This window comes from Nasonia vitripennis (genome assembly GCF_009193385.2).
Source record: "Nasonia vitripennis strain AsymCx chromosome 5 unlocalized genomic scaffold, Nvit_psr_1.1 chr5_random0006, whole genome shotgun sequence".
Taxonomy (NCBI): Eukaryota; Metazoa; Arthropoda; class Insecta; order Hymenoptera; family Pteromalidae; genus Nasonia; species Nasonia vitripennis.
Genome location: NW_022279657.1, coordinates 665,611 through 687,566, shown reverse-complemented (window position 1 = coordinate 687,566; position 21,956 = coordinate 665,611). Strand labels below are relative to the sequence as shown.

General features: G+C 38.7%; 1 protein-coding gene across 4 annotated transcripts in view; it reads left to right on the top strand.

Moving 5' to 3' along the window:
* Positions 1 to 21,956, top strand: part of LOC107981563 (tetraspanin-1) — a 172,291-nt gene that overhangs the window by 72,925 nt on the left and 77,410 nt on the right. For all 4 annotated transcript variants that reach the window (XM_031933072.2, XM_031933073.2, XM_031933075.2 and 1 more), the window contains one exon: positions 5,931 to 6,242. In XM_031933072.2, the coding sequence (XP_031788932.1) occupies positions 5,931 to 6,242 (312 nt within the window). The remainder of the gene's footprint in view (positions 1 to 5,930; positions 6,243 to 21,956) is intronic.

Below are 21,956 nucleotides of genomic sequence, written 5' to 3'. Positions count from 1 at the left end.
GACCCGTAAGCTGCCAAAAGAAGATCCTGGATGGGGAGGCAATCTGAGGTTGCGAGCCAAAGTGACCTGAACCACCTTTGGCTACCGCTGACGGCAAGACAAGAGGCCGGTCACATAGCCAGTACCGATCAATCGGCTAAGGCGAGTGCGTGATATTGCTTGATGTCTGCCACAAACTCTCCAAGAGCCAAGCACTTTGTTCTGGGTGGGAGGTTCGAGAGAGTGGAGGTGGGCTAGGGCAGTATCGCGTGCTATACTCTGGTATGATGTTCCCAGTCTGGCACCACTTACAGTCATGTGTTGGGGCCATGTCAGCTGCCTCCATAGACGGGGGGATCGACGGTAGTCGAACACATACCGGAATGAAGACTATTATCGAGCATGGAAATTTTAACCAAGCAAGGAGAGAAAGCAGGAAAAAGGAGCTCTTGAGATCTGGAATACAATCCGGGATGCTAAGCGAGAACGAGAAAGCATATGGGAGAAGATCCGAGACAGGCTGGACTCTATGGATAATGTTGTGTCAAACTCATCCAACATTCATAAGCCTGTTAAAAGCGATCTATCGGCGATTATGATCCAGGTTAAGCGGCTTGAAAGAGGACAAGTGGCGCTAGAAAAGAGCAAGAAGAGCCTTGGATTGATGCTAAAAAAGCGGAAATGTCACCGAACCAGCAGCGTATTCAGAAGGAGGACAAGGCATCACAGACGATAGAAGCATCAAACGCGGTGACGACAAGAACGCTAAATAAGCGTAAGGCAATGTCATCAAGCCAGGTAGAAGAGCGACAATAAAACTACGATAAAAGAACAAGGAAAAATAAGGAAGTAGCCTCTGTGAAAGTCGCATCAAAAATCCAATCACAGGTGTCTTCGAAAGAAAAGGCAGACCCACCCTGACAGGAGGTTATTACCAGAAAGGAGAAAAAGAAAGAAAAGAAGAGGAAAGAGGAGATACGCGAAAGCACCGGTGCCAAGAACAAAAATGGCACTATACAACCACGAGAGAGACTCACCAGGCTGGATGCACTTGTTATAGAAGCTGCTGAAGGAAGTTCGTACGCTAATATTTTGAGGAAAATAAAAGCGGACCCTAATCTGATGGTGCTTGGTAACAGCCACAAAAATATATGCAAAACGGTGGCAGAAGATCTTCTTTTGGAGCTACGATGCACCAAAGAAGTGAAAACGCAGGAACTTCAAGAAGCGGTTAAAGCGATGCTGGTAAAAGAAACCACAATCAAGAGGCTTCAGCATGAAGTGGTCTTTGAATTAAAATACCTGAATATGCCTACCTCTAAGCAGGATATTCTAGAAGCCCTGAGTAGAGAGTTTCCAGAAGAGAAAGAAGTAGTAGAGGAGACGTCCGTAAAGACTCTTCGGAAAACTTATAGAGATACGCAGACTGCCTTCGTACAGCTGCCTGCCCAGATTGCACTAAAAGCGATCGCACGGGAAAAGCTTGAAGTAGGTTGAGTAAATTACAGAATCAGGAAGATTAGTCAAGAGACACGACCACCTAGATGCTATAAATGCCTGGGTTTTGGCCATATCGCAAAAAAGTGTAAAGAGACGTACGACAGAAGTAAATGCTGTTCTAAGTGCGGAATGGAATGACATGCAGCGAAAAGTTGCACAAACACGCTGAGTTGCATTATCTGCCGGGAAAAGGATGGAGAATCAAAGAGTGACCATGCAGCTGGTAGCTATACATGCCCAGCCTACTGATCTGCATTAAAAGTACTGAAGAACCAACGAAAATGAAGATAGTGCAGATAAATCTAAACCACTGTGAGACAGCACAGGACCTACTCAATCAGTATGTTCGCGAGAAAGAGATAGACGTAGCTATTGTGTGTGAGCAATACAAGGATCTAGACGAATTATCGTGGGAAATGGACACTACGAGTAAAGCAGCAATCTGGGCATGTGGAAACGTTGCTTTCTGTGAAAATATGAAGATTCGTTAAGAAGGATTTATACGGGCTAAGGTAGCAGGTGTTACTGTTTACAGCCCTCTGTTCGAACAACTGCTACATTGGCTCATACAAGACGTAGTAGGGAGGAAACCAATACTGATTGCAGGCGACTTTAATGCGTGGGCTGTGGAGTGGGGCAGCATAAAGACTAACTACAGAGGAGGGGTACTTCTGGAAGCATTTGCTCTTCTGGATTTGATCCTAGTTAACCAAGGATGCACCCACACATTTAGAAGAGGAGACGCAGGGTCTATTGTCGACCTGATGTTTGTTAGTAGCAGCCTTATTGGCTCAGTTGATTCGTGGACAGTAAGTGAACATGACACACATAGTGATCATCAGGCCATAATAATAAACGTAGGAATACCAAAAAGGGGGCCCAGCGCGAGCACAACGACAAATAGAGTTAGTTGGGAAACGAAGGATTATGATAAAGAGATGTTCCTGTTAGCACTAAAAGAAATGCAACTGTCTGAAACGACGAACAGCAAGGCGGAACAGGTGACGGTAAACATCATCCAAGCATGTGACACTGCAATGCCACGAAGAGTGGCATACAGTAGACGACCACCAGTATACTGGTGGGACAAGGAGATTGCGAATGCATGTAGCAAGTGCCACTGGACCTGAAGACAAAAACAACGGGCGAGGAAAAAATACTATAAAATAAGCCAGGAAATAGTAGATGCTCGCGGACAAGAAATGAAGGACGCTAAAAGGAGTCTTAAGGAGAAAATCTGCGAAAACAAACGACGGTACCTTAAGGAATTACAGGATGAGGTCGAACAAGACCCTTGAGGTCGACCATACAAAATAGTAATGAAAAAGATTAAAGAAAGCTACGTGCTCCCTCCAAAATGCCCGGAGCTATTACACCAGGTAGTGACCACGCTGTTTCCCAGGCAACTGGAAGAGCCGAGTGTCATCGAAAGAGGTTTAAATGAAGAGGCTATCCCACCGATCACGATTAAGGAATTGTTAGCCGCCTGCAAAAGGTAGGAAACAACAAGGCCCCAGGGCCGGATAGCATTCCAAATATTGCGTTGAAGTATGACATTCATGCTCATCCAGAGGTCTTCGTAGACTTGTACAATACATGTCTAGAAGAGGGAACATTGCCCACAAACTGGAAAAAACAGTGACTAGTGCTTCTGCCAAAAGGAAAGAAACCACCCAAGGAGTCCTCATTATACGGACCACTCTGCATACTGGATACTCCAGAGAAGATTCTGAAACGCATTATCTGCGTCAGTATGGATCATTTTATAGAAGGAAAAGGTGGATTAGTGGAACACCAATATGGCTCCAGAAAGAAGCATACAACCCTGAACGCAGTTAGTCTAGTGATTGACACTGCACAAACAGCGATAGAGGGGAAAAGATGGAAGGGAGAAAAAAAGCAGTATTGCGCTATAGTTACATTGGATGTCAAAAGTACATTCAATTCGGCCAGATAGAGATAATACACGAGGCACTCCGGGAGCAGGATGTGCCCTTATATATAAGAAGGATGATGTCCGACTACTTGAAGGACAGAATTCTATTATATGACACTGAGGACGGTACCAAGACATATAAAGTTACAGAAGGCGTCCCCCAAGGGTCAGTACGTGGCCCACCGAGTTGGAACTTCATGTATGACGGGGTACTAAAGCTACAATTACCTGAAGGAGCAACAGTCGTAGGATTCCGTGACGACATCACGGTAGTGATAGTAGCGAAACATAAGGAAGAGTTGACAGACATAGCTGAAGAGTCAACCCGTACAATACACGAATGGCTAACAGAGACGGGACTTGAACTAGCCAGTCACAAAACGGAAATTATCCTCATTTTCAGTAGGAAGAAGATGGAAGAAATCATACTGACGGTGGATGGACATGAGATCGTTTCTCCACCAACCATCAAATACTTGGGCATCACCATCGATGAAAGACTAACTTTTAAACAGCATCTGAAAATAGTCAGTGATAAAGCAACAAAAGTTGGAACTGCTCTATCACGATTGATGCCAAATGTAGGAGGGCCATCTCAGAAGCGAAGTTTACTCTTAGCCAGTGTAACCACATCGATTACGCTATACGGAGCCCCAATATGGGCAGATTCGATGCGAGTGAAATCGTATGCACGAAAGTTGACTACCGTGTATAGGCGAAGTGCACTAAGAGTGGCGTCCGCTTACCGTACGGTATTAGACGATGCTGCCTGCATTATAGCAGGTGTGCCACCCATTGACCTCTTAGCGTTGGAAAGAAAGGACGTATTCGAAGCTAGGAGACGATTGAGTTACAAGAGCCAGAAGGAGATCTAGGATGCTGCAAGAAAGAAGACGATGGCTGAATGGCAAACAAGATAGGGCGCTAGTGGCAAAGGACGATGGACTCATCGCATTATACCAAGGATAGAAGACTGGATTGAAAGAAGACATGGGACAGTTAACTACTACCTCACGCAGTTTAAGATCGGGCACGGATGTTTTCGAACGTACTTGCATCGGTTCAAACTAGACGACCATCCCAACTACCCAATATGTTCGAATGCAACAGATGATGTTTAGCGCGTCTTTTGCGAGTGCTTACGATATCATCAGGAGCGAGAGGAACTTTAGAGTTATTTTCAGATCAGAGTAACTCCTGAGTCGATTATGACGGCCATGCTGACCTCAGAGGATGTATAGTGCGCAGTCAGCAACTATGCAGCAGACATTCTTATGAAAGTCAGGAAAGACGAAGAAGACAGAAGAAGACGAAGAGGCTAAGTATGTAAGTGTGTATGTGTGACGCAGAAAATGAAGGATGACTATAGTGATGACGACCACATCAACCAGAAGCGGGCGAAAGCCTCCCCCCCCCCCTTTACTGAGGGTTGATAAAGGCAAAAAGAGCGTTCCTTTTTACGGCTGGGTGTTTTTTCACCTAACTATAGAGGGGATGGGTTTAGTCACTGGGAATCCGACACACGGCTGACATTGTGGATGGGGCTGTTTCGACGACCCCATAACTAAGGTCATGCTATAGTCTTTCTAAGATTTTCCCTATATCTCACTCTCCGAAAGAGAAAAAAAAATATATATATATATATATATATATATATATATATATATATATGTGGTCCTCCGTAAAATCGAAAATCAAAAGTTTTGTTCTTCTTTTACCCACGGTAAATATGTTCCAAAAACAGCTCCATTGTTATACCTATCTTATAAGCCATTTAAACCTTAATATTGGTGAAAGTAAGAGTTCGATCCAGACTACGACCACCAAAAAATTCATGGAGATACCTTTTTATAGTGCAAAAGTTTCTGTATGGGTCCCAGAATACCGGAGACCCTGTATCTTTGGCTAAAAATAAAGATATCCATAAATTTGTGCTAAAATGATTAAAATACATATTTAAAGCCTGTAGCAAAGCTTATGGATTGCTTCAAGCATTTCTAAAAAAGTCGCAGAGGTAGCAAACATCAAAATAAAGAAAGTCTATGTGGGAGAAAATTGTTTCTTAATGTTCATCATTGACTAAAAATTAAAAGCTTAGTGATAAATTATTTAAAGACATGTTTGCTTATAGAAATAAATTGCGTCACTTGGATTATCGCAAAAAAAATTATAAAACTTGATTTTATTGTTACAAATATTCCTACCGGAGTCGAGGAATCGTGTGTATATGTATGTGTGTGTATATACATATATGTGTGTGTGTATGTATGTATGTATATTATATACTTATATATCTATCAATTAATATTTGATAATCTTCCTGCAATATTTTTGAATCTGCCGATGCAACTTTCAGTAAATATTGCCGAAAGATTGGGTGCTATTTGGGTTAGTAACTGAAAGGTGTGATATAAGATTAAGTGGCCTAAGTAAAACAATTAATGACTCGAGCAAAGCAATATCTAATTAGAAATATCCTCACAACTTATTTTGCATACAAATAACTATGTTCTAGGCATTTGGATCATTAGCAGTATCTCTTTCAATTTGGATGTTGGTGGACCAAGCATTTTTGATTACACTCTCTCAAGACCAACCAAACTTTTATGCTGGACTTTATATTTTACTTGCTGCTGGGACATTAATGTTTATAATATCATTTCTTGGATGTTGTGGAGCGTATAAAGAGTCACAATGTATGCTTGTAAGCTTTTTTAGCTGTATGCTTATAGTTATTGTTGCCCAAATTGCTACAGCAGCTTGGTTGTACGCCAATAGCAATAGACTTGAAGAGCTCGTAAAATCTAGCATTCAAGCAAGCATTAAGGTAAGATATATTAAGTACAAAAAGATCAAGCTATTTTCTTATGACTATTTTGAAATAAATAAAGTGTAAATGTCCGATGTAAAAACCTTTATGAAGTAACATAAACGTAAAGTATATAGTCCTTCTTTGCTTTATATCTAACTAACTTAGATTCCTTCTGTGATGATTGACGTGCTTGATCTTCCTAGCATTATTAAGACTTATTCACACTCAGATTTTACAATCTTTGCAGTATAATTTGAAGCTCCTCTTAAACACTAAGATATAATAATGAGAATTAACCTAAGTAAAAAATCCCTAATAAAACACAAAGCTTCCTTTAACATAATGTATTGCTTGTAACGAGGTAAGAAATCGGGTAGATTCGCGCACCGTTGAGACACACGACGTTGCGCAAGCACGAGGTGAGATTCGGGGCCTCGCATATGAGTCGCGGTCCGTCGGATAGATAGATAGCTTCCGAACATAGTTGCAAATGCGTAAGCTTTCGTGTGTAAGACTCCTGCTACCATAGGGAAGAACAACCCAGCCTGTCGATCAGCGACCGAACTAGAGGACGTCGGTTTCTGCAAGTGAATTAAATTATATAAATACTTATAACATTGTAAAAAAGAAGAGTGCCATATTGGATTGATTTATGATAAGGGCGTGTAGAGCGGTGTATGATTTAAGGGAGTGTAGGGAATGGGAACGGAATAGAGGAGAATGAAGGAAGGAGAAGGCGGGAGCAGGTAGAGAAAGAGACTTAAAGGGTAAGGGACAGAAAATTCGGGAAAGAGAGAGTCAGAGAAAAGCGATAAAAGGACGTAAAAGTGAGCGTCAGAAAGTAGAGATTAGGAAATAGATTGAAGGACAGAGATAGTGGGAAAGAAATGATGAACCTGACGAACACGGAGGTACAAGAGATAATACACGGAGCGGAATAAAGGAACAGGGATTTAGAACGCCGCAATCGAGTATAGTGAAATTGATAAAAGAGGCAGAAAATCCAAAAAGTGCAGGAACACCAAGAGGAAAAAAAGGGGAGGATGTAGAAAAGGAAGTAGAATAGAGAATACTCTAAAAAAAAGAAAGCTAGAGGACAGTTTGAAGTCGATTTTATTGTAAAATAAGAAAAATGGAGCAGAGGGAACAGGGGAAAACGTAGAAGAAAGGGACGCGTTTGCAAGAGGAGGGGACGTGAAAAAGTTACCTCAAGAGAAAGTGAAAATGAAAGAAGATATAGTCGGGACACTTAAGAATACAATGAATATGATCGTATATAAATCAAAGGCTCAATGCGACCCCGAAAACCGCAAGCCTATTTTCAGCAAAACGTTAAGGAGATGAACACAAAAATGGATAAGGGAAAAGAAGAGAGAGACAAAATGATAGAAAACTGGGAACAAAGGTATATAGGCCTGGAGGAAAAAATGAACAGGAAAGTAGAGAAAGGGCTAAAAATGATAAAGGGTAAAATAAAAGAAGAAGGCGAAGAAAGGATAAAAAATGGAAAAGAACGGAAGGAGGCGTGGAAAAGGGAGGAAGGAGATACGGAAGCAGATAATCGGGATGGGAATGCAGAATTAGAGAAGGAAAGAGGAAATCCAAGGAATTTTAGGGAAGATAGAAATAATTGAAAAAAGGGAAGAGAAAAACAAAAGTAGGGAAACACAAGCAGGGAAGATCGAGGAAAACAGAACGGGAGTCGAGAAGGAAAGGGATAGAAAACAGATAGAAGAATTAAAATGGAGAATTAAGGACGGGGAAAAAATAGAAAAATTATCATTATAATGATATCAGGTTGAAAGGAAGAACAGTGGGATAAGAAGACGGTGGAAAACTGGATGAAAAAAATAGAGATAGAGATAATGTTAAGAAGGATGTGGATACAGAATGGGAGAATCCGCAGAATAGGAGCAGAATGCAGAAACTGGAAAGAAAAAGGATTAATTATAAGAGGAAAAGCAAGGTTACGAGTATGAGACATATTTATAGACCATGATCTAACATGGAAAGAGAGACAAAACAAGGAGAAACTAAGAGAATACGCGGCAAGGGAAAAGAAAAAGGGAAAAGAGGTCAAGGTAGGGTACAACAAATTATGGATTGAAGGGAAAGAATATATATGGAAGGAAAGGGAACAGGAACTTTTTCGGAGGAAAAAAGGACAGGAGAGGAAGATAAGAAGAGATCACAGAAAGGCTTAAGGATAATTAGTTCGAATGTAGCGGGAATAAAGGGAGCAGATGAGAGGACCTAGGACTACCTAAGAGAGTTTGATGTAATTTGTCTACAGGAAACATGGCTAGAAGATAAAGAGAGAAATTTCTGGAAAAGAAATTAGGAGGTTATAAGGTCAGTATTAGGAATGCAAAAAAGGGGGAATGGTGATGGCGGTAAGATTAGGGTAGAAAACAGAGAATAGAGTGGATAGAAGAAAATACAAATGAATTCAAAGGAGCAAGAATACAAAAAAGGGGAGATATATGGTGAAAAGGTACGGCATACACGAGAGAGGAAAAACAAAAACACTTTAAGGAGAAGGGTTAGCGGAGAACGGCAGAGGTGAGAAGATGATATGGAATGGTTAAAACTTTTCAAAGAGCAACTGGGAGAAGAGAAAGAGAAAGAGGTGGGAACAGGCATTCGAGGGAAGAAGGAGGAAAGAGAGAGCTCGGGAGAAGAAGAACACATTACCGCAAACGAGATGAGGAAGGTAATTAGAAAAATGAAGAAGGGAAAAGCGCCAGGAGCAGACGGACTACAAAATGAGCTATGGATACACGGGGAGGAACAGATAATAGGAAAAATAACTAAAATACTAAATAGCATATGGGAAGGGGAATAAGCACCAGAGGAATAGAAAATGGGACTAATAACCCCGCTATTCAAGGAAGGAAAGAAGGAGGAAACAAAAAATTACAGAGGGATAACTCTCATGGACACAGGGTATAAATTATACGCAGTAATAATAAGGGAAAAGATGGAAAGGGAGTTGGAGAGAAAAGAGATGACGATACCTAAATGGGTTTCAGAATAGGGAGAAGTTTGGCGGATGCAATTTATATTCTAAGTAAAGCAATAGAAACTGAACTGGATAAGAAGAAAGGTAAAGTCTACACGTTTTTTGCGGATATGAGAGCGGCGTTTAACAAGGTGAATAGAAGAGAGATGTGGGTAATGATGGAGAAACTAGGGCTAGGAGTCAAAATAGGGAATAGTGTCAAAGAGTTATATAGAGGGACAAGGAGTGTAATCAGGATAGGGGAGGATAAGATAGATGGGTTTGAGCTACACAAAGGGGTTAGGCAAGGGTGCCCGCTAAGCCCGACACTTTTTAACGTAGCAATGGCAGACACGAAAAAGAATTGAGTAAGGTACAGGAAGGAGGGATAGTTCTAGGATGACATTTTTGTCAATTTCATACGCGGACGACGTAGTAATGTTGGCAAACAATGCGACAGATGCTAAGAAAATTTAAGAAAATAATAGGAAGGAAAGGGCTAGAATCGAACACAGAAAAATCAAAGATAATGGTAATTAAAAATGAGGGAAGGAGAAAAAAGGAGGATAGTTTTTTCTAGAATGAGAAAGAGATAGAGGTAGTAAAAAATTTCGAATACTTAGGATACATGTTAAAGGAAAATGGGAAGGAAGAGGCACAAATTAAGAAGTTAAAGAAAAAGGCAAGTACGGTAATGAGATCGATGTGGGGGTTAGGAGAAGAACTCTTTAAAGATAACTGGGAATTAAGTATGAGATTATTTGACACAATGGTTAAAAGTGTAATGGAATATGGCGCAGAGGTGTGGGGATAGAAAGATATGGAAGAACTGTGGAAGATACAGTAAAAATATATAAAATGGGTAATGAAACTAGACAGAATCACGTCGGAGCACGTACTGCATTTGGAGATGAAGAGATACAAGCTTAAAACAAGGACGAGGAGAAGAGCAATAACATATAAGGTAAAACTAAGCAAGGCAAAGGAAGGCACCCTGTGGAGGGAATGCTGGAGAATCCTAGAAAAAGAAGAGAAAAAAGAAAGAAGAAGAAGGAGGAGGCGCAGTACTAGAGATCAGGAACTAAACAAAAAAGGCTGGGCACTATCAGAATATCACAGAAGACAGAGAGTGGAGGAGCAGATGCGGGCGGAGATGGAAAAAGTAGAGAAGGACATCCAGTGGCAGAAATGGGTAAGCCAAATGAGAGATTAAAGACAGGCAAGAGACGCAAGAGAACCAATAAAACCACAGGGTGAGACGCCAGAATATTTGAGAAGAATAGGGAATACAGGAAATAAAGGGCTGGATATGACAGCAAGATTAAGAATGGGCAACGAAGCAAGAGGCTACAAGTATTGGATAAAAGAGGAAGAAAGAATATGCAGATTATGCAGAGGAAGAAGAGACTTTCGAACATATACTTGTGAGATGCAGCAGAACAGGTAGTAGAGAGAACATCTGGAAAAACATTTTAAACGGGGAAAGGAAGAACCTGGTGAAATTATACAGAGTAGTATGGGTGAGGGAGGAGAAGGAGAAGGAATTTAAAGGAAAGAAAAATAGGCGAATAGGGAAAGAGCAATCAAAAGAACGAAAAGAGCAATCGAAAGGCAACAAGAGCAAAAGGGAAGAAGAGGAAAATCCAGAAAAAAGAAACAAGGAGAGAAAGAAAGAAACCGGACGAAGGAACGAGAATAGTGCACTGGGATTTTTCAAGAACAGGGGAGCCGAGAGGAACAGTCGGAGAAGTAAAAGTCACTAGGAAAGGACAAGAAAACCATACAGATGGAATGAGAAACGTGGACAGGAAAGAGGGAAACGAAACAGAGCAGATAAGAAAAACACGTGATGCGACACAGAAGTAAAGAGGTTAGTCAATATAAAAATAAGTATAGAAAGGAGAAAATAAATAGAAAAGGAGAAGATGTACGGAGAAAGGAAAAAAGAAAGAGAGATGAAGGAATTGAAGGAGGAGGTAGAAGGATGGAAGATAAAGGCAAGATTTGAGAGAGTAAGAAGAGAAGCACTGGGAAAAAATGCAGGAATTGAGAGAGGACGTGGAGTTGATGAAGATGAAAAACATGCAGAAAGAGATGAATGAGATGAGAGAAGGGCTTACAGGAAAGAAAAGTAGAGTTGAGACAGTAAAAAAGAGGCAGGAGATGAGAAAAGAGAGAAGAATAATAGAAAGAAGAGAAGAGAGAGTTTCGAGAGAGAAAAGGGCGGATGCTGCAGGAAATAGAAAAGGGTACATGCAGGTGCAAGGTGTGGGAAAGAGGCCTGAAAGTACACCTAAACAATTGGATGAAGGAGGACTCCATAAAGGACTGGCTGGAGGATATAATGGAAGGAGTGGAATGGGAGCTGGAAGACACAATGACAGAGGATACGAAAAAGGTAATTTTTAAGAAAAAGGCATGGAATTGGTATGAGAGAAGAGGGCAGAGATTAGAGAAGGAGGCAAAATCAGGCTAAAGCAATGGCTATCCTTCGATGACAGAAGGGCCAAAACTCTCATAATGAGAGGAAAGAGAAGGAGAGAGGAAAATGAGATTGAGGAGGGAGAAGTCTCATTCAAAAAAGAATGGATTGTTGAAATAGAAGGCGAACTTTACAAGTGGGACGAAATGAAGGAGAGAATTGTCAAAAAAGGAAAAGGGATTGAACAGGCAAAAGAGGACAATTATAAGAAGTGGAGATCGGGGGAGTCAGAAAAGGAGGAGGAGGATTGAAGAGAAAGGAAAAGATAATAAAATGAATATACACACACACACACATATATAAGTACAACAGAGGAGCACTCACACACGCATGCGCAAAAACAAGAAGAGAAGTAAAGCACACATACACATACACACAAACGCACACGAACATAACCTACAGACAGCAAAGCTCAAATACACAACATTAGGCAAATAATTAAATCAAGAGGCTGTAAATTATGTAAAGAAAGTATTGTAAGCACTAAGATAGTGAAATAATAAAGTTATTATTATTATTGTAAAAAATAAACCTTATCAGTTTTCATAGATTAGGGTGTATAATATTTTCTTGGAATTTGATGAAAATCAATATCTACATTTCAAGCACAACAATAATAATTTAACTCAAACTAACATGGTTACACCAAGAGCATACGGTCTTCCTAAAATTCATAAAGCTTTCTACTTAGACTAATTATATCTACTATCAATAGCCTCACACATTTCCTAGCATAAATAATTGACAAGAATTTAAGGCACTGTTTGAAGAAACCATTGTCACATATAGACAATAATTTTGTTTTAAAAGAAAAATTGTCTGATATTATAATAATTGTTTTATCGGGTTTTATTTTATTTTCTCTTGACGTCGTTTTATTGTTCATAAATATTCCAGTTGATCTAGTCTCGCAAATTATGGATAAAAGATTTAATGAAATTCACAATATTTCTAAGATTCCGTTTCCAGTTATTATTGAAACCGTACATTTCTGTTTGGCAATATATGTTTTCTTTTTGATGGCGTAATTAACAAATATTTAGGAAGATTTAGAGACAGTGGTACTCAATGATTTACGTGATGATTTTAATTGTAATCCGTTAAAACTTTTAATAGTCGTCAAAATTTCTTGTTTATTAAACGTAGATTTAGTATTAAAATTATGACCCATTGACACGTCTATAACCTCCGACGGGAGGTCAATGTCAGACAAATTCTTCACCCATTTTTCGTTATTGTGTATAAGAGTATTATTTGAACTATTATTTTTCTTTTTTAAGTTTTGTAAATTTATTATTGAGTTTTTTGATGTTTTTTAATCTTGGAACATTTCCTAGCGGAAATACAAAAGTGTACATAAATGTACATAAGTTTATACAAATGTATACAAATTTACAAAAGTATATAAAAGTTTGTATTGTACACTTTAGTACACATTTTTTTAACCATGCTGACTACTGAAAAATGATAATTGAATAATTTGTCTTAGGGTTATTTAAGTTTTTTTTTTTATCATTTGGACTTAAGTATCTTTAAGGTTCAACTTCGCATGTAAAAATCCGTTTTGTCTCTTGTGCCACCTCTCAGAAGAGACGTAGACTATTATTTTTCCGAAAAAATTTATAAAAGTGTACAAAAGAATATATTTTTGTTGTATCACTGTCAAAATTCTTGCCGAAATATAATAAAAAACACACTTTCCTATACATTTATATACATTTTTCATTTCTACTTGGGTTTTTCTTCGGTATGATTAAAAAATGAGTCACGTAACTTAACTTCAATATTCAAAGTGTGTAAAACATTAGCTAGAGTATTTAAGCGTTTTTCAACAAATTCAGTATGTACAAATAAGTATTTAATCTCTAATTTAAGCAACATAAAGCACTGAGACTTAACTATCGAATAAAACTTTTGTTGGTAATAAAACTTTTAAAGGTAAAAACATGTTTTTGACTACTATAAATATGTAGAGGTACGAAGTCATGTATTACGTGATAAAACGTCGTCAAATGTTTCTTGTAGGGCTTAAGAGCAGGCGAGCGTCTGGACAGCGCAAATAGGCCGTCCGAAGAAATAGCAATTAAGAGCCAGCGCAGGTATAGCGATTGGGATCGGTATATAGCCGGCAGCGGCCCTATCGTAAAATTTGTGCGCAGCCGGGAAAAACCCAAGCGTCTGGGGAAACTGCGTGCGACAATCTAGCGCCTTGAACTTTGTTTGTGTTTGTATTGTAATTTAAATAATAATAATAGTAATGAAGTTTTGAAATTTTAAAATATTGAGTTACAATAAGTTTAAATTGATTGCAATTTTTTTTTTTTTTTCGTGGCATTTGGAACTCGAAAGTTCATCGCCTCATCTACGCAAGCCTTCCACGCTGCCCTATCTTGTGTCAACCCCACCCAAGATGCACCTCTCCGATCGACACCCACCCGTCCTATTTTTACTAGATCCGCTTTTACGTTGTCCTTCCATCTACGTCTAGGTCTACCTAGAGGTCGCGTTACCATCGGCCTGCCCTTCATGACACGCGCTGCCGTACGTTCGTCTCCCATTCTCGCTACGTGTCCTGCCCATCTCAATCTGCGCGATTTTATTATTCTGTTAATATTTGGTGACGCGTACAGATTGTGTAACTCATAATTGTGTAGTCTCCTCCATTCCCCGGTTTTATAGCTTATCCACAATCATGTACATTGTTTTTGATTCACACATCTAACCCTGTATACTCCACCGCTTTCATGAGGGTTTCCGCGTTTCTTGCTACCGTTTCCCTACAATCCCCCAGTATATCCAAATCATCTGCGTAGCCTAGTATCTACGTTGTTCCATTAAGGGGTCAAGCCTGGGTTAAATCCTGCAAAAAAACAAAAAGATATTCTTCTTACCAAAAAATGTTTGATTTGATGTAATTTGAAAAAAAAAATTCTATTGAAAATATATAAAATATACACCATTTTTATCGAAAAAAAATCAAATCAAAAATTTTTTGGTAAGAAGAATATCTTTTTGTTTTTTTGCAGGATTTAACCCAGGCTTGACCCCTTCAGCGTTGCGCCCAGCTGGCTAACCTACATTTTTCTAACGGCATGCTCTAACGTTAAGTTGAACAGCACCGTAAATAGCCCATCCCCTTGTTTTAAACCATCGCGTATCATGAAGGGTTCTGATACACTACGGCCTACTCGGACCTTTCCCGTGCTTCCGTTCAGACATATTTGAATTAATCGCACGAGTTTTTTCGGTACACCGAGAAGTACTAAAATTTGATACATTTTGCTTCGCTTAATAGCGTCGTACGCTTTTTTCAAATCTATAAATAGTTGGAGTATGGTTTCGCAAAATTTCCACTTTTTCTCTAACAACTGTCTTATGGTAAACATTTGATCGCTCGTCGATCTGTTGCACCGAAATCCGCACTGATAATCTCCTACTATATCTTCCGCGAATGGAGTGAGTCTAGCTTGTATTACGATTGACAGAACTTTGTAGCACGTTGCTAAAAGTGAGATACCCCTATAGTTATTGCAGTCTGTCTTATCCCCCTTTTTAAAAATCGGTATAATGATAGATTCCTTCCAATTTTCGGGTATTGTTTCATTTTTCCAGATGGCACATACTAGTTTATAGATTTTGAAAGTGAGTTCGACGCCCCCATATTTGAGTAACTCAGCTGGTATAGAGTCATTTCCCGCGGGTTTGTTGTTTTTTAGTTTTTTAATCGCGGCCTCTACTTCTTGGTAGCTCGGTTCCTCCACGTGGAGTTCAGCAGTGTGAATTTCGTCCCCTAATTCTTCGCTATTTTTGTACACGTTTAATAATTTATCGAAATAATTTTTCCACCGCGACAGTAATTCGTTGTCATTTGTTACGAGGTCCCCGTTTTCGTCCATCATCAATTGCTCTCTACTCCTAAAACCCTTTCTGATGGCGTTAATCCCTCTGTACATTTCGCGGGGGTTTCCTTACTATTATTTTCCTTACTATTAGCTTCTATTCTCCTAATAAGATTCTTTTGATACTCCCGCTTCTTATTTCTGTAGATCGCTCTCGTCTGTTTCCTTACGTTAGAATACTCTTCTACGGTCCTATCGCTTCTATTTTGTAAGCTCTAATTTAGCCTTTTTGCGCCTTTCAAACTAGAGTTCGCACTCTTCGTCAAACCATGGTTTGCTCTTTGGCTTTTTCTTTTTACCCAGTACTTTGTTCGCGGCCTCTTTTACCGTTTTTTCGATGTCCCCCCATAAGCTATTCGGTTCGTCATTCCCCTCCGGCGATGTGTTTGCTTCTTCAAGTGCCTGAAACCTGTTATTAATTTCTATCTGGTACCTAATTCGCTCTGTTCTATTTCGTAGCTTCTCAATATCGAAGCTTTCTACCTTGTTTGCTCGCTTACTATTTTGATTCGCTACTAGTCTAGCTCTTAATTTGGCTATTACTAGGAAGTGATCCGAGTCGCTATCTGCCCCTCTGTAAGCCCTTACGTCGAGAACGTTAGTATGACGTCTTTTTTCAATGAGGAAATTATCAATTTGGTTCTGTGTGGCCCCGTCCGGCGATGTCCACATTGCCTTGTGTATGTCCTTGTGCTTAAAACACGTAGTTTTGATTATAAGATCTTTTGATGTCGCGAAATTTATGATCCTAATACCGTTATCATTGCTGGCTTCGTGCAGGCTTTCCTTCCCTATAGTAGGCCTAAACATTTCCTCCCTACCTATTTTAGCATTGAAATCGCCTAATACTATTCTTGTGTCGTAAGACGCGAACTGGTCGATTACCTGATCTAAAGTTTCGTAATAGAGATCCTTAGCTTCTTCTTCTTTGTCCTCCGTAGGACAGTGTACATTAATGAATACATATCTATACCATTCACCTTCGATAATGATGTACGAGAGCCTATCATTGACGGATTTGAAACTTTTAACCGAATGTATGATGCTTTTGCTGACGAGAAATCCGGTGCCTAGAGATTCCCCACTCCCGGCCCCATACAGGTACGTGAAGTTACCCGATGCTAGTACTCCGTCACCTGGCCACCGCGATTCCTGTATTGCTACCAAATGTAGATTGTACCTATCAGCTTCCTTTATGAGTTCTTTAAACGCACCTGCTCTGTATAGACTGCGAACATTCCAAGTTCCGACCCTTAAGTCCCTTTTAGTTCGGATTTGATTTTTTTAAGCCATGATAGTATTTTAAACCCGCGTGCTTCGGATCCTGTTCCGATCGCAGGTGAGTCCACCGTTCTAGAGGTGATAACCCCCATACCTCTCTAGAACTAAGTATGAGAGCTTTCCGACTTTGACGAGGACAGTGTCAACTCGTCGTCAGACACACTACGGTTTCATTCTCGCATCCTAACGCCCCCCTGCAAGGCAGCGCGCCTTCGCTGGCATCGTTACCGCGTAAGACCAGGTGACGAATCATTCTACACATCCCCTTTCGGGGCAGTTGTCATCGTTCCCGCATCCTCCTCATCACACCCACGCTTGTTCCTATCGGCTGTCCGCGGCTGCTTATTCAATTTATTCGCAGCTAACCTCTTTCTCAGGAGCTGTTCCTCTATCCGCAACCTAAGGACGCGCTGTGTAGTGGTGATAGGCACCCACCTGTCCGATCTGGACGACAACGCCCAAGACCCGCTTAGGGTAGCGGCATTGTAACAGAAATTGATTGCAATAGTAAAATAAAATCATAGTTGACAAATATTATTTTATATAAGCAAAAATGTGAAATCTACAAATTATTATAAAATAACAAATAGGAAAGTCAAAAATCGTACAGGGAGGGCCATCTAACGAGAAATCGGCAAGGCTAGGAAAATAGCGTGGGTGGGACCGAAGGTGGAACGGAAGAAGATCGGAAGAGGCGGTAGCCAAGCGGAAAGGAGCGACGCAATAGGTCAATGATCGATAAAGAGGGCGCTGATGCAGACCCAAAGGGATGGGCCAGTAGGAAAAATCGGGTTGCAAAGGGAAAAGATGCGACGCGGGGGTGAAAGTAGGAATAGCGTGCGAAGAATTTCAAAATATACATTACTAAAACATACTTAGAGAAGTTTCGTTTAATTATTTTTCGGACATATATCAATTACTAAAAATTTTATTATTTATCAAAAACAAGAAGGAAGGAGTTTACATTCCAGTAAACTTTGAATTTGCTGCAATTTAACAAGAAAAGTAAGTGAAAATTATATAAGATAATTAATAAATATTTAAAGGTTTGGGAATTTGTAAAGTGAGCAGGCTTTGAACGCTACCCCTTATTTTACAAATATATTTTGGGAGAACTTGTCGAATTGTCTGGAGGATTGATTGGTCTTACAGTTCAACGAGACCTGTTCATTAGTTTGGGAAGGGTTTTGAATCACGCGGAATATTAAAATAAATAAGGGAGCGACTCCATCCCGAGTTCAGCGGAAGCTGACTCAAAACGGAGAATATTACAGAGTGCGCCGACGTTCGGACGTAACACATGCTTTTTGCATCTAAAAAGTTGTTAATTGACAATAGTTATCCAATAAATTTTTTTGATGGCTGTGTTCGTTATTATATGAGATATGTAAAGTATGGAGTCAAAAAAGCTAAAAATAAAATCCGGAGTATAATGGTATTATTTCGATTCCTTTTCAAGAAAAATTCCTTTTTACTTGTAAATCCTTATTTAAAAAATGTAATACTGAATGGGTTCCTTTATTTACTCGTAAATTGAGTAATGCTGTTGAATTAAGCAAGGGCATATTTGATAAGTGGGATGAGACGAATGTTGTATATGACATTTTTTGTAATAATTGTACTGCTACTTATGTCGAACAGACGAAACGAAAACTGAAAAAAAAAATTGACGAACATAGTGCTCACAATTAAAACTCATAGTGCTCACAGTTTTTATTTTGATAAAGTAAACATTTTAAATCGTAAAAGTAATAGATATAGAAGAATAATTTCTGAAAGTTTATTCATTAATATGAATAAACATACTATTAATAAGCAGGAAGAGTTTCAATTATTAGTAAACAGTAAAATTAAAAAGTTTTATAATAATAATTCGTATAATTCTGAATGTAAATAATGTTCACGTTTTTTACACTTTATAATTTGGTAAACAATAATTTTAATTTTTAATGTTGAATTTTAAACGTAATGTATCGTGCTCGATATGAGTAGTTTGACACAGTTACCGACATCTAGTCAGTGCTGCCTTGTTTATCTCTATAGGTGCGTGTTATGTTTCTGCTGTTTTCGTCGTATCTCGGCTACTGTTATATATTTTTAGCTTTATATATTTGTGAGACATGTGACTGATACTTGGTTAGTTGCGTCTAATCGTTGACAATAAAATTAAATATGTAAATTTCTAAAGTTAATTTTACTAACAAATGGTAAATATTTAATCTATTTTTGTTTCACATTGCTCATGTAATGACTTTATATATTTGTTGATTAAAGGCTTGAGATATTCCAAAACCATGGACGAAACGTCGCAAGATAGAAGATAGTTGTTTATGTTTATAATTTCCACCAGGGATGACTTTTACTTTTGAATTTACTATAAATATTTACTTAAACTAGGAAATGTCTACACAAAATTATTCTAAAAAAACTTGTAACAATAAAAAGGTTAGGTGCGTTAAATCTTTTGCGTATCATAATGCACGTCAATAATTTTGTTGGCAATGTAATGACAGATTAAAAAACAATTAAGATCAGTCAAAAAAAGTCAAGTTTACAACCATAATATTTGTTCATATTACGGTCAACAAAAAATCATTGCGTTAAATTGAAGGCTGAGTCAAATAATTGGTAATTTAAACTTAAGTAATATTATGATCAAGTATAAAAAACTCTTAAGATACTTACTACGTAACTCACCGTGCCTGTTTCATTTTATTTATGGTATATAGTTTATGCACACAAATAAAATATGTAGAAGTTACACTTACAATTAGACAACACTGTTTAAATTAATAATCATTCAACACAGTCCTTATTTAGACACAATGATTTTTTGTTTGCCGTCAGCTATCCGTAATAGATTATCGATCGACATCGGCCGTGAATAGTGTCTAGATGTCTAGATGCCTAGAGATGTCCCAGTTCAATTAGTACTAAGAAGTACAGTGTACTGCCTGCACTCCGTTATCAGTCACCTATGGTACCGTATTTATGGCTGATATTGACACTTGGATACATACTCATCAAAGACCCTGAGCACCCAGACACCATGCATGACCGTCGACCGCAGGACGATATTATTATATATGCACGGAACGTCACGTAATGCACTTCGTGAGCCCCAATATTAGTGACCACGAATACTCGAAAAGTTTGTGCAACGGCAGTGCAGCAACTGTTCAAAAACATAACCTTAAATACAAACATCCAATTTAAATAATTTTTTTCTGAATTCTGTCGATAATGTATGTGTATTATATTCCTTTATCATTTCTATTCGACTCCTGATACGCTTTATGTTGTGATCCTATCTCAAAATAATTGCTATGAACATTGAGTTAGGATTGTCTAAAAGAAATGCATTGATGCTACTTAGTTTCCAAATTCGTATTCCATTTTTGAGAATTTATACGCATTCTTATGTTACTTTTTGCGTTATCTCCAGATTAGAGTGACACCTGAATCAATGATGACAGCTATGTTGACGTCGGAAGATGGTTGGTGAGCAGTAAACAAATTCTGACCTTCTTGAGAATTATTCTCAAGAAGGTCAGAATTGACGAAAAGAAAAAGGGGAAAGACAAGGTGACACAGCAAAATAAGCCCAAGTGGATTAAATTTCGTCAACTTATTCGATTTTTATAAATAAAAAACCGTTGATTTGTTTTTTTTTTTTTATATTTTGAATAATTCAGATAATTTCGCATCTTGATAATTTTAGTGTAGCATTTAATGCAGGTCTTCGTGTACTTTATTAGTAGTAAAAACTTTGGCTTTAAATCTTAATAACTTTTTGTTTAATTCTATTTGTTATCTAAAAAGGTATCTTACAAAATTCTTTAATTATTCGTGTAATGAGAGTAGAGTATCAGATTCCTCATATTCAGTTATCCTGAAATAAAAAAAAATATCCAAAAAGCTGCAGTAGTCGCCGAGGAAAGCGAGTGAAAAGATGCGACGCTGCGCGCAGCGCGTCCGTATATCTACGTAGGCGCACTTCCCCTCATTCCCCCACTCCTCGGACGCTCGCGCGCTCTCGGCCGCTTTTGCCGATTTTCAACTGCATGTTTTGACCATTTCAATGCGTTTCAGTAAAAACTTGGAATATACATCTTTTAGTATTTTACTTATACTTTTGAATGCTGGTATTAGAATTAAAATCCGACCATTTGTAGAGCAAGAAGGCTCCCGACAAAAAACACATTTAAAAAATTGAAATTGCAATTGCGCAAAACCTATTGGTCCGATAGTGCCTGCCTTTTGCACACTTGAAGTTGATATAACTATCTACTTCTGTGCCAGATTTCAGCTCTTAATCTTCATAAAAACAAAGTTATGAATTTTCGAAAAACTGCCAACTTTTCCAGCTCTTCCAGAATTTTTCTGATTCTAATCAACTGATCGGATTGTTCGATGTCTTTTTCTCTTCGTAATCAAGGGGCGCGACAGCGCCGCGCTGGCAAGAAAAAGTACGATTTGTCGACGGCGTAACCCTATATACTTTGAAATTGTGTTTTCTTAACCTTAACAAAAATCTCGAGAACATTAAAATCATTGCTATTGCGCGTATGCGCAATCTGTTGGTATCTACTTGAATATATTAACCTAATCTTTCATGATTAAAAAGATTTATCCAAAAATATTAAGTTATCAACTTAATATTGCAAGTTGAAAATTTGCTCGGTATATTTCTTTTCGTTCAGAGTTTCCATCCTCTCCCGAGTTTTTTCGTCTCCTCCGGTCACGTGGCTTCTGGTGAGTATTATATTAGGTATTATACACCAGTGTTTAAAGTGGTTCATCTACTTGACCGACATTCGTCTGCTACTCGGCGACATACGCGATTATATGCATATAATAAAGCTATACGATTATATGCGCGATGCGATCAATGTCTAAAGCAATAGTAGCTTATTGTCTATCGAATAGATCAAGATTTCATGGAGTGCAATAGCAAGGAGAATATGCTTTGTAAAAGATGTGGAATCTCCCAAAAAAACTTTTTTCAAAAGTAAAAACCTTGACAAGAAAAAACTAATAAACGTAGTGAAATCTCTAAATATTAA